Source organism: Dromiciops gliroides, chromosome 6 (assembly GCF_019393635.1).
Source record: "Dromiciops gliroides isolate mDroGli1 chromosome 6, mDroGli1.pri, whole genome shotgun sequence".
NCBI lineage: Eukaryota > Metazoa > Chordata > Mammalia > Microbiotheria > Microbiotheriidae > Dromiciops > Dromiciops gliroides.
Window position 1 is genome coordinate 118,498,239 of NC_057866.1, and position 13,491 is coordinate 118,511,729.

General features: G+C 36.9%; 1 protein-coding gene across 2 annotated transcripts in view; it reads right to left on the reverse strand.

The window, feature by feature from the left end:
* GNPDA2 (glucosamine-6-phosphate deaminase 2) overlaps window positions 1-13,491 on the reverse strand; it is a 30,276-nt gene extending 16,785 nt beyond the window's left edge. The window contains exons 1-5 of one of the 2 annotated variants that reach the window (XR_006353577.1): window positions 13,326-13,491; window positions 11,512-11,673; window positions 8,248-8,349; window positions 5,394-5,576; window positions 569-753 (exon numbers count right to left, since the gene is read on the reverse strand). Coding sequence is in view for 1 of the 2 variants with exons in the window: in XM_043971076.1 (XP_043827011.1) it covers window positions 569-753; window positions 5,394-5,576; window positions 8,248-8,349; window positions 11,512-11,635 (594 nt within the window). In the remaining variant the exon portion in view is untranslated. The remainder of the gene's footprint in view (window positions 1-568; window positions 754-5,393; window positions 5,577-8,247; window positions 8,350-11,511; window positions 11,674-13,325) is intronic. The other variant, XM_043971076.1, reaches the window with a different exon arrangement.

A 13,491-nucleotide genomic window follows, 5' to 3' on the forward strand; every position in this document is an offset into this window, starting at 1 on the left:
TTACTAGCTGTGTGACCTTGAGCAAGTCACTTAACCTCAACTGCCTCACCCAAAAATAAAACAAAACAAAATGCTATCTTACTGTAAATTTCAAAGATTCACTTCTGACTTATAGGAAATAAGAGACAGTTAAGGAAAGTGGAAATCCAAAGTTTAAAGAACTGGCCTCCTTTTCTGCTGATGATCATTCTATAACTATAAATGACCTTCAAAAAGAATGAACTAAAAGTATCTTATTATTCTAAGGAATCCAAATGCTAATTATCATCCCATTTCTGCCATCATTGGTCAGCATAACAGGCTCTAAAAACAAGACCATTTTACTGAAAACACATAACAACTTCAAAGTTAAGAGTTTAGTTCAAAATAGAAGCAGGAACAGTCAAACCTATTGACTCAAAAAACTTATTTTGGTTGAATTGAAAAGAATGGGTCTTGTGACTCTAAGAGATGTCAGTTATTAAAAGCTGAAAAACAATATACATATTACAAAGGGTTAAACAAAACTGTCACTCACTACCAGAACACCAAGGAGAGATAAAATACCAAAAAATATCTGAATGCTTACTTCTCTAGCATCCATCACCGTCCCCACACCAACTGTTAGAGCCATAGTTGGCACTTTTGATAAATCTCCATCAAAATATTTAGCATTTGCCAAAATGGTATCCATTGCTAGAGTCTTTAATCTTGTTCTTGATACTAAACTGGATCCTGGTTCATTGAAAGCGATGTGACCATCTGGACCAATGCCTTTCAAAAGAAACATACAATCACATATATACATTTCTACATAAAAATGAATAAGTTTTCCCCATTTTATTTTAAGACTAGGAAATAGTAAAAAAGCAAATTTATCATTGTTTCTTTTTTCTCAAAAGTTATGTTCCTGAAAACCTTGAAAACTGAAATTAAAGCATTAAAATATATTAAGGTAGGGGCAGCTAGGTGGCGCAGTGGATAAAGTACCAGCCCTAGATTCAGGAGGACCTGAGTTCAAATCTGACCACAGACACTTGACCCTTGCTAGCTGTGTGACCCTGGGCAAGTTATTTAACCCACATTGCCTCGCAAAAAAACAAAAAACAAAATCTATTAAGGTTCTGTGAAATGAATCATTTTAAATTCAACTACTATTCATTAAACCCTTAATTTGTGCCTTGTACTGTATTGCGAACTGTATCATAAGTAGTATATGGTGGAAAGGAATGAGCATTTCCAAGAGACCTAGGTTTTGCCAGCAGTTCTTCCACTAACTGTGTAACCTTGGACCACTGCATACTTCAGCTTCTTAATCCAGTAAATGAATACAACAGACAAGAATCATCCCTAAAATCCCTATCGGTGCTAAATGTGTATGATCCCATTGAAAGGTGTTCAATATCCGAAAGTACCTTTTGAATTTTTTTGTGTTCTTAATCTAAACCTGATTTTAGTGTAATATAATTCTTGTTATAGAAATTCTTTCCATATTTGTAAAATAAAAATAACATGAACAAGTCACATTTCTTTATTCCTAGAAGTATAAATTTTCAAATACAAATAACATTACAGTTATATGGAGGTAAGGTTTCTATTAACTTCAATTCTCCAAACAGAAGCAATAAAAAATGACCTTTATATAACCAAAATATGTATCACGAAACCTATGCTCCTTTTGGGGAGAAAAGGCCTTCAGAGAAGGTACTCAATGTCAATTAGTTTAATCAAATGATTCCTTAACCCAATGCAGACAGAAACAGGAAATAAAAGTGGAATAAGGAAGAATTACTCCCAGATAGGTATTAATAGCAGTGAAAAGTGAGGAGTAGAAAAAAAAAATCCCCACAATTAACACTGAAGAAGAAAAGACCTGCACTAAACATGACAGATGTCTTCAAGTGTTTGAAGATGTTCTACTGTAATTAGAAACACCGGGTAGATGTTGTTATGGGGCACAATTATATTTGATGTAAGGAAAAACCTCCTAACAATTGGAACTCTCCACACAGGGAATGCCCTTTCTAGGTTGTTAGTGGGTTCCCCCTCATTGAAGGTCTTTCAAGCAAAAGACAGATGACCACGTGCTAGGTACATTGTAGACTAATTCTTAGCTTATACATGGATTGGACTAGATGGCTTCTGGAGGTTTGTATACTTACAAAATATTAAAGTATACACTTTATATAGGTGGTGCTCGAGATGAACTGTGAAAGGAGTTGAAGACTACAAGGGGTGAGGAAGAAATATGTTCTAGGTATGGTAGATGTAATGTTGTAAATATACAAGGAATATCAAGGAAGCAAGTAGGCTAGAATGCAAAATGTATGATATAAACTAAACCTGGAAAGGTAGGTTGGAACCAGATGTGTGAAGGGCTTTAAAGGTTAAAGAGAGAAGTTTCTATTTCATCCTATAAATAACAGGGAGCATTGGAACTTTTTCAGCAGGGTAGTGCCATGGTCAGATATGTGCTTTAGGAATGTCATTTTGTCACCTGTGCATAGGATAGAATGAAAAAGGAAGAATCTTGTGGCAGGGAAACTATCGAAAGTCTCAGCAAGAAGTGATGATGGGCTGAACTAAGCTTCTAGCTATAAGCATTTAGAGGAGACGGATCAGAGATGTGCAAACTGATGGAAAATAGAGGCTGAGGAAGAATAAAACATCAAAAATAACTTCAAGGTGGCAAACCTGGGTTATGGGAATTACAGTGATCTTCTAAGTAGAAATAGGTCTTTTGGATGCCAAGTCCAGTGCTCTTGCAACTATATCATTCCACCTGCTCATCCAATATCTATTCTTGGATACCAGAATTTCTCTGATCATGTCAAGAAACAAATTGTTTTTCCTAATTAGGAGATTTCCTAAATTTGTACAGGTAAGTTTGGTACCCAATAAATCAGTGCTCCAAACCTTCTCCTACCATATTTCTGGATTTCTTTAACCAATCACTTTGGGATTAGTTCACTAGTTCATAGCACTGAGCAACTGGAAAATGAAAAATATAAAACTGGAGAGATTGCAATGCAATTCTCCATATCAAATTCCCTATGATAAAGACAAGCACTGAGAAAAAAGAATTTCACTTTTATATTATATTTATATATTACCTTTCAATAACTATTGTATTTCACCAAAGTTATTATTTTTATATATATATATGTATATATGTCTCAGCATGCTAATGGCTAAGGCAAAATATCCTCCTTAAGATACTTTTCATTGCGGGGGGGGGGGGGGGGGGGGAGATACTTTTCCAGGAACTACCTACCAAAAGTTTAATAGGAAGTCCTAAGACAGTAATAGATATGTAGCCTGTAGGTATCTTAGAAGAAAATTAGTCACCTCACATAGAAAGAATTTGCAAAACTAAAAACATTTCTTTAAAAAGGACTAAAAAGTGATAACTATCTTCAGATATAGCTTGTATTTCCAAGATAGCTGGCATCTTAAAACTTGAGTTGAAAATTTTTAGGTGTCTGTTTTAACTAGAAATTTCTCCCAAATAATTTTCTTAACTCACAGAAAATTTAACTATATGGTTTTCAATAAAATTGAATTATCTCTTGTAATGAAATGCAAAAGAAATTTAATAGTTTTTGTAACACTGCCTTGGTAGACTGAATATTAAATGTGGCTATGAGGTAGGCTGCTTTCTGATATGCAGACCAGGGAAGAGAATGAAGTGAGATTAAAGTCCTAGACTTCATTCTGCATATATAGAAATAGTGAGAGTAAATGGAAAAACCTAACAATATGTGGCGATTCTGTTCCTCCACTGATGTCTTCCTTCAAGAAAAGACAATAGACTCAACTGTCATCTGGGATTAGCACAAGGAAGCAAAAAAGAATGTGAAGAAAATATAAGCTATATTCATGCCCTCAGTTTACTCTGAAGATCTTAAAGGACAGGAAAGAACCAGGACATGAGGAAAAGATAAGTAATTAGCCCCTATTAGAGAGATCTCCTTAAGTCTGAGGTTCTTAAAACTTTAATATACTCCTTTGGAAAAAACTTATGAATTTTTTTGTCACTTAACCCCAATTGCTTCACAAAAAACCCCCAAAAAACCAAACGTACAAACAAACAAAAAAGGCAAGCGCATAAACCACCACAGGTTGAGAACTCCTCCCTTGGCATATGGGCTAGGAAATGGGTAGGTAGCTGTCTTCCTCTTCTCTTCTACCTTCCTCCTTTCTGTAATGTTATCACAAGACTATAGCTATGTATGATCTTTGGTGAGAGAACTGTGATACTATATAGTGGAAAGAACAGTGGATTTAGAGTTGAAGAACTTGGGTTCAAATTTCATCATGACCACAGGCTATTCATTTGGGTTTCAATTTGGAGCTGAATTAGATTCCTTCTGAGATCTTTCCACCTCTACATCTATGATACTATAAATAACAAACTGGAAAGTAGAAAGAAGGCATCTCCACCTCAAGGGTCCCAGAGACTTATGTAGAAAAGCCTCTCTTCCACTTTTCCTAAGTAGGAAATGTGAATGTTTCACCAAACTAAAGGAAGCTTGGAAAGGCATTTTCATCCCATTTCCTGTGTGAATGATGTCTCTATGTAAGGGAATTATTAGTTTTCTGTTCAAAGCATTTGTAGTAGGCCAGATTTTCCCTAAGCAAACCTTGTGAGTTTCATAAACACACGTCTATTTTCAAATAGAAACCTTGTTATAAGATACTGAATAGAATATGCCAAGATTCAGTGCTGCCAAAGTCAAAGGATTCTGAGTTCAAAATATGTATAAGCAAAAAATTGTCTACAGAAGGTGGTCTAGTAGAGAATGGGAGGGATCTGGTTAACAACAGAGTATAATCAGTGGTATGCTGGAACTAGCTCACTAAATGTTAAAATTTTCTGCGTGAGCATTTGCACCTCAAAAATCCACAAATGCTACAAATCAGAGCTTGATTTATTGTTTTGTTGATTTCCTGAACTTAAAGTGATTAAAAGAAAAAAGTTAATACTGCAGATTAAACTGAAAAGTGTGTCATGCTCTTCTCTTACAACATGACTAATGTGGAAATATAGTCAACATAATTGTACTATATAACCTATATAGGATTGCTTGTTGGCTTGGGGAGGAGGGGAAGGAGAAAAATTTGGAACCTCAGATCTTACAAAAATGAATGTTGAAAAGTATCTTTACATGTAATTGGAAAAGATAAACTATTTTTTTTAAATTGTGTCATGCGTATATATTTTCCCCACAGAACTGATTATTAAACATTTACTAGGACACCTCTGAATCTAATTTTCATTGTTATTTTGGTTATAGTAAATTTCTTGAATACATTTGTTGCACAAAGGTATGGGTGTTGACTGAACTACAGTTTTAAGTTTAAAAAAAAAATGTTCCAAGTTAGCACAACTAATGGTAAGGTGTTCTACATACCTCCAACAAAAAGATCAATTCCTCCAGCTTCTTCTATTTTCCTTTCAAATGCATCACATTCTGCCTGTAGGTCTGAAGCATTTCCATCAAGGATGTGAGCATTATTAGGATCTATGTCAATATGCTTAAAGAAGTTATTCCACATATATGAATGGTAGCTCTCAGGATGATTTCTGGGAAGTCCTAAAGTTAATAAAGTCAAATTGATTAGTCAATATAATTGGCTCAGGTATGTTTTGGTTTTAGAACAAGATCTTTCATATGCTAAGTAGTTTCTCTTCTTCCCACATAAATGTATCCTATGAACATCTTAAATCAGAAAACTTTTGATACCTTCTAACCATATGCTGAAATGTCTTTAATATTAAGCATATTAAGAAGTATATTGATTCTTATCAGTTCCCTGAACAAAGAGACAGTATTTATTCAGAACTTCCCCCTTATATTTAACTCTTTTTCATACAGCTTCTGATTCTTAGGAAGATTTTCTCTAACTATCCAACCCCAAACTAAAGCAAATCAAAAAATTCCAAAATTATACAGTTGGAAGGGACCTTAAAACTTGTATGAGGCAGTTAGGTGGTGAAATAGAATGCCATGGGTGAAGACCTGAGTTCAAATTCAGCCTAGCTGTAAGACCCTGGCAAATCACAACTTCTGTTTGCCTGCGTTTCCTCCTCTATAAAAGGGGGAATGATAATAGCATCTTCCTCCTAAGATTGTTGAGGATAAGATTAATAATTGTAAATTACTTAACAGTATCTAGCACATAGAAATGTGATATTTAAAAAGTTAGAGATAGTTTCTGAGTAATTTAGTATTTTTATTAATAAGGCCAGCAGGTTATTAATAAAAGGATGGTCATTCTACCTTTCAGACCAAAGACCATCATGGTGAGTGGACTCACAGTTTATATACCCTTCAGAACAGTAGGTGGTCCATCAAACAGCAATCAAATCTAATTGATTAACAAGATCAGAGGTGGACTAATATTAAACTGAAGTGCTGAGTATCCCTAGGATATTCAAAGAACACAATGGGCTTCCCCACCCTCATAAAATTCCTTGTAAGGTTGGGTGGGGTCTGACCAAGATGAGAGGTTAATGCAATCTCATTATCAGTGATTGAGATTCAAGAAAAACTGTAATAAGTCAGGTCTTTGGAAGAAGGGGAGAGCTCTGAATCTTCCCCCAAATTATTGGTTGTTAATAAGTATTTCTCACATTAAGCATTTACATAAATGCTAGTTTATTATTATTATTGTCAGGATACTATCAGGAGATACCTATTTTCCAGAGATAAGGGCCCATCAAGCAAGCTGTGCCCTGAGCCTGGCAATAACAACAATCATTTGCACTCACCCTCCAGATGAACACTGCTCCAACTAAATCACAGACTTGATTGTCCCTGAGCTTGGGCAAGCACCAACAGAGTCAGACATGAAGCCCTGCTATGAATGGATTTTTTGGTCACTAGACAACTTTCCTCACTTGCTGTTTTGCCTCACTCACTACATCATCTGACTTTTTGTCTAGCCACATGTATATAAATCAAGGTTCAGCCACACTAAAGTTGGTTCCTCCAGTAGCAGCAGAGGCCTGGGACACATATCCATCCCCCTTTCTTGCAAGCCATTTCCCTCACTTTGAAATTAAACTTCTGTTTAATTCCTGACTCTCCTGTCCCTAGCCTACACTGTTCTGCTCTGGCCACCCACAGTTCACTCCGGTTGACATTATCTAGTATAACTGTACCCCAAATCATGAGTCCACTTATAATACCCCTAACAACATCCTCAGCTTTTTTGGTGGTTTTTTTTTCAGTTTCCTAAGTTTTATTACAATACTGTCGGTGACCACAGGGAGAGAACCAGGTATCTCTCCCATCCTCAGCTTTTATTTGAAGACCTCCAGTACAGGATATGTTCACTATCCATTTAAGTAGCCCATTCTGACTTGGACTGCTCTAATTCTAAGTTTCTCTTATAAAGAACTGAAATATCTCTCTGTAATTTCTACCTCCATGGATCAAGAAGAACAAATCTAATCCTTACACATGACAACCTTTCAATTATTTAAAGACTGTGATGTCACCCAAGTTTCTCCAAGTTAATAATAATCCTTAGTTTCTTTAACCATCTACACCAGTTCCCTTCCTTTGTACATATTCTGGATTATCAATGGCTGTTTTAAAATGAGGCACTCAAAATTAAATACTTAAATGAGGTCTGATGGAGGCTAAAAAAAGCAGAACTATTACTTCTCTAAATTTGGACATTATGTTTCAATTAATGTAGTCCAAAATCACCTTGGTTTCTTTGGTTGCCACATTATACTGCTGACTCATACTTAATTCCATTAAAACCCTTAATCTTTAATATGAACTTTCTAGCCAAATATTTTCCATTCTGTGACTAAAGAATTGGATTTTTTAGCCTAAGCATAGGACTTTGCATTTATCTCTATAAAAGCTAGTTAGCTTCAATTCACTTTTCCAGTATGACATGATCACACTGGGTCACAATTCTGTTAGTCAATGTATTTTCCACCTCTATGTCATTCACACAATTTAAAAATACATTAGAAAAATTATTTCAGATATTTGTAATTCCTAATAGAAATCCCCAGAAGCCTAGAAGCTCATGGGTTTAAAATATATAATTGAAGGGGTAGGGCTATATATTTCTAACAAAATTCAGAAGGTTCAAGACCATAACATATAGAATATAAAATTACGTATTTTTACCTGAACTCCAAAGTGCAATCTGTTGATGACAGAAAACAAACTATTCACAAAATAGTATGTGTAATTCTAGGAATTTTTTTTGTATCACTGAAAAATGTAGCTTACCTACCTACATATTCATCCATGTTAAAGGTCTTTACATATTTGAAGGAAAGGTCTCCATTCTTGTGATATTCTATTAGTTTTTTATAGCATCCCAAAGGTGTGCTTCCTGAAGAAATAACAACAAAAAATTCTTTTTTGTTCGTTTGTTTTTTAAAGCAGAAGCATACAAAATATCAGCCCCATCCTAACCCCTGGACTTCAAGGATGAATAGAAAATCTGTCCTATCAGGGCAAACTGCTGAGGATACCCAAAGGGACAGAAGAAATTCAAAGTCATTTCAATTTGGGAAGACCTTAAGAGAGAAAAGCCAAATGACAACACAACTTGTAGTAAAGTGACCTGATTTCACATACATAACCCCCCCCTCCCCGCCCCATTTGTGCAATCTTGAGAAAATTATTTGGCTTCTTTCCATCTGTTTTCTCATCTATGAAATATGGATGTTTACACTACCTACCTCACTGCTTTGTTATGAGAAAAGCACTTTGTATACATTAAAGCACCATCTGGGAATGAGTTATTTTCATAATTAGTGAACCACCAATTTGATCCTACAAAAATATGGAACAAAGAAAAGCAGGAAGGCCAAGATAAAGAGAGGAGGGGCAGCTAGGTGGTGCAGTGGATAAAGCACGGGCCCTGGATTCAGGAGTACCTGAATTCAAATCAGGCCTCAGACATTTGACACTTACTAGTTGTGTGACCCTGGGCAAGTCACTTAACCCCCACTGCCCCGCAAAAAAAAAAAAGAAAAAAAGGGAAGGAAAATAGTAGGCTTTTTAAATATTAGATATTTTAGTGCTAAATTTTCAGCTTTAAATTACTTTTAAAAACACAATAAAATAAAATTTTAAAATGTTCAGTCATTTCAATCGTGTCAATTGTGTCACATTCTCCATGACCCCATTTGGGGTTTTCTTGGCAAAAGAGTGGTTGGCCATTTCCTTCTCCATCTAATTTTACAGATGAGGAAACTAAGGCAAACAAGGTTAAGTAACTTGCCCAGGGTCAAAACTAGTAAGTGTCTGAGGCCTGATTTAAATTTGGGAAGCTGAGTCATCCTAACTCCAGGCCCAGCATTCTACAATACAAATTGCCAAAATTGAGTCTGTCCCACCTCCTCCTTCCTCAACTGGGGCCCTTTGTAGAATCTGCTGCCTAACTTATGGATGCATTAAGTACAGAATCTGTCTTTTCCAACTCAAGGAATTCAAATGACAGTATCTTTTCATTGCCAAGTTTGAACTGTGGCTTTAAAAAATGAACTGTCAGACATATAATATTATGCAGCTTATTCCATTTCCCCTTATTCATTACAAAATAGAATCAATTTGCCTTTTTTTCCCTTTCCTTATCTTAAAATGAGTTTGCTAGGCTTAGTTAGGAAAACCTAAGTTCAAATTTTCAGTCTTATATTTACTACTTGTGTCAGCCTGGACAAATCACTTAACCTATATGTCCCTTAAATAACTCCTTGTACTTAAGTCCCAGGTGGATTTTTATTTATTATGGAGTTCCACAAGCTGAGAAATGTTTCCAGGATACTGTAGAAAGGTCATCTTTAGGAATTTTGCTGTTAATTGAAGATATAGATCTAGGGAAAGTGAAAAAAGGGAAGTGATTACAAAGGATGCAGGAAAACTCACTTTCTTGTTCACACTTCCTAATCTAGTGGCCTAACACAGAAAGATAATTAAAATGCTTTATGGTAAATTAAGAAAAAGGAAATTGAAATGCCTTTACCACTTTGCATTTTTCTACCCAAAAGTAATTTCATTGAGAATAGAGATTGATTGTATATCTATGCCTACTGGAGATCATACATAATGTGTCCAGTATTTTAGTAATAAGACTAGGCTGAAGTAGTTCTATCCTGAAAAAGTCCTTTGGTAATTGTCATCATCCTCTTGTAACACTTCAAGAAAAGGGGAAAAAAGACATATAGAAAAAGAAAATAACCAAAAGAAAACACAAGAAGTAATAACTCACTTATATAGCATTCTCAAGTTTGGGTTATCATTTTACATACATTAACATGATGATGTATCTAATGACAATTCTGTGAGGTAGGTACTATAGGTTTTATTGTGTCCAGTTTACAGAGCTATAGTTGAGAGGTTAAATATTAAAAGATAATAAAAAAGCACCTACTTCACAGGGTTGTTTGTTAATGAAGATAAAATGATATAATTTATGTAAAGTGATTTGCAAACCTCAAAGCACTATATAAATATCAGAGAAACAATGAGAGCTGAATTTGAACACAAAAGACCAGTCTCAGCTTTCCACTTAGTACTTGGGGTAAATAATCGGAGCCTCAGTTGCTTTGTCTGCAAAATGAGGAAATTGAACTAGATGACCTCTATGGCTCTTTCAAGTTCTAAATCTTACTTATTATTGTTGTTAAATGACTTTCCAGTAGTTACATAGCTTGAAAGTGTTAGAAGTAGGATTTGAAATCACTGTACTCCAAAGTCTCATACTCTATGCAGAATGAATGCTATGCTACCCTAATTCTTTCACTCTGCAGCTGTTCAGTTGTGTCCAACACTTCATGGCCACATTTGGGGTTTTCGTGGATACTGGAGTGGTTTGCCATTTCCTTCTCCAGGTCATTTTGCAGATGAGGAAACTGAGGCACAGGCTTAAGAGACTCATCCTGAGTCACATACAGCTCTTAAGTATCATAAATCTTCCTGTCTTTAGGCCGGGTACCCTATCCACTGAACCACCTAGCTGCTCAAATTCTTTCACCACTTCTTACTAAACACATCTTTTAATCTGCTGAAGCCCAAAGTGGAAAAAGTAGGAGAAATGATAGGAATAACAAACTTCCTCCTCCACCCCCCCCCAAATAAAAGAAAATACAAAAAATATTGCAAAGTAAATGAGTAGGGGGCAGCTGGGTGGCTCAGTGGATAAAGCACCAGCCCTGGATTCAGCAGGACCTGAGTTCAAATGTGACCTCAGATACTTGACACTTGCTAGCTGCGTCACCCTGGGCAAGTCACTTAACCCTCATTGGGGGGGGGGGCTCGCTCAGGCAGAAGTAAACGAGTACCCATGACAGAAATGACTAAGAGCATTTTAATGTTTTCAATGCAATCATTTCTTCATTTAGATTTTGTATCTCAGGAATGTTTTTTCATTCTATTTCAGTATAGGCAGTAATCACGCAATAAATATTAAAAAAAATAGAGCAAGGAGAACAAAATACTAATATTTTCACAAGTATTTACTTTTTAATATGGAAAATTAGCTTATTACCTGTTGGCAAGCCCAGGGTAAAATATCTGTCCTGTCCTGGTTTGAACTGGATAATTCGATTACAGATGTATTTGGCTGCCCATTCACTAGCCAAGTCATAATTATCAAGAATTACAAGTCTCATTCTGGTGATACACAGCTTCTAGGACAAGTACTTCAAACCTGGAAAAATTTCAAGATAGAGTACTTTAAAGTAGTTTACAAATACATGTTATGTTAATGATTCCAAAGAGAATGTTACTTTAAAACGTTATAGATATCATAGTTATAACACTAAATTAAAATATCTTAAATACAGAGGTTACAATAGACTTTCTCCAATTTTTAAGATTTGATCAAGGTAATAATTAAAAGGTAGTTGTTTAATTTTTTAAAAAGCTTTTCCAGATCACTCTTTATAAAAGGAATATGCAAAATTTTTCCTGATTTAGATTCAGTAATACATACTCTTCCCAGGCTTGTAATCTTGAATATAACAGATGATCTTTAAAGTGAATCACAAATGGTGGCTAAATATTTCAACTCAATCTGGTAAAAACAAGTAGAGGACATACTGCTAATACCCTTAAGTTCAACAGGAATGGGCTCTGGTGTTATAACTCAAACATTTCAGGTATACCAATGATGACACAATAAATTACAAGGTCAGTTACAAGGATCAGCATGGCCTCTCTCAAAATTCACCTCCACCTTGGTGGCAAAAGGCTGACAAGAAAATTAGAAACACTATGACTGTTGTGAACAGAAGAGTAATTTGCATCTATCAAACATCATATTAAAGGGATCCAATTGTAGTAACAGTAAAAAGGAAAATCGTATAGTATACCTGTGCAAGAAAGTCTCCTGAGCATACACTTTACTCTCTTCGTGGAATATTAAATTCAAATGCACAACTCATTTTCCCCCACCCCAATCATTATCTGCTTCCTACTTGGTTCATTTCTTCCTCCCCAACCCTGCACCCCCACCCCCATCCCCAGCTCATCCTCTTTGGCTAAGCCACAAAAGACTTTGGAGGGACTATTATCTAATTCATTTTTGTCATTTTGCAGATTAAAAAAAACAACAACAAAGAAAAAACAAAACAAAAAACTGAATCAAGCCCTCAGTGCTGACTTAAGCTAGCTCACATTTATTAGCAGCACAGCTCAGGACTACATGCCGAGAACCGTAGCTTTAGGGGCATTGTCCCTTTCCAGGTCTGGTCTTCAAAATTGTATAGAATCCCGCTAGGAGGGAAAGAATACCTGGGGAAAGTGTCCCTCCTCCTTGGGGAGCAGCAGCACTTTGGCCTGGACCAGGACAAGAGCTCGCGTGAACACAATCCTTTAACAAGGACAGAACACTTTGCTCCCTACGATCCCATTAGGTAGGTGGCCTAAGTATTTGCACAATGAAAGTCACCATTTAAAAGAATACACGCTCCCCCTTCCCTGACTCTTTCCCCACATCTCCAGGGCCTCACACTGTGCCCGACACCTAGGAGACGCTTATCGCTGATTGCCTGATTGAGTGCATCGCTGGAGGGGGGCTGGTGAGGGGGCTGCCCACAAGAGGCACGGTTAGAAGGGTCGGGGCTCGGGCTTCAACCCGGATCTCTTGACTCCGAGTCCGACGCTTGCTCGGCTTTCGCGATACAAGCCCCACGAGCCTGAGTGGGGAGAGAAGAGCGATGCTCGATGTCTTAGGCGGGGAAGGCTCGGGCTCCGGGATACATCTCCTCACCGAGAAACTGACGCCGGGTTCAGGAGGCCCCAAGTCACCCCCTCACGCCGCCCCTGGAACCCACCCCGCTTCAGACCCACAGTACTCACCGCCGCCCCTGGGGACCCGTGGCAGAGCTCGGCTGTCACTCGAGAACGCAAGAGATGGGATAGGCAAGCGATCCCTGCGAGAGCTGGGGCCGGAACCCCGGAGACCCGGATGGAAAGAGTAGCAGCAGGAAAGGACGGAGGAGCAGAGCGCCGCGGGATGTCCTGC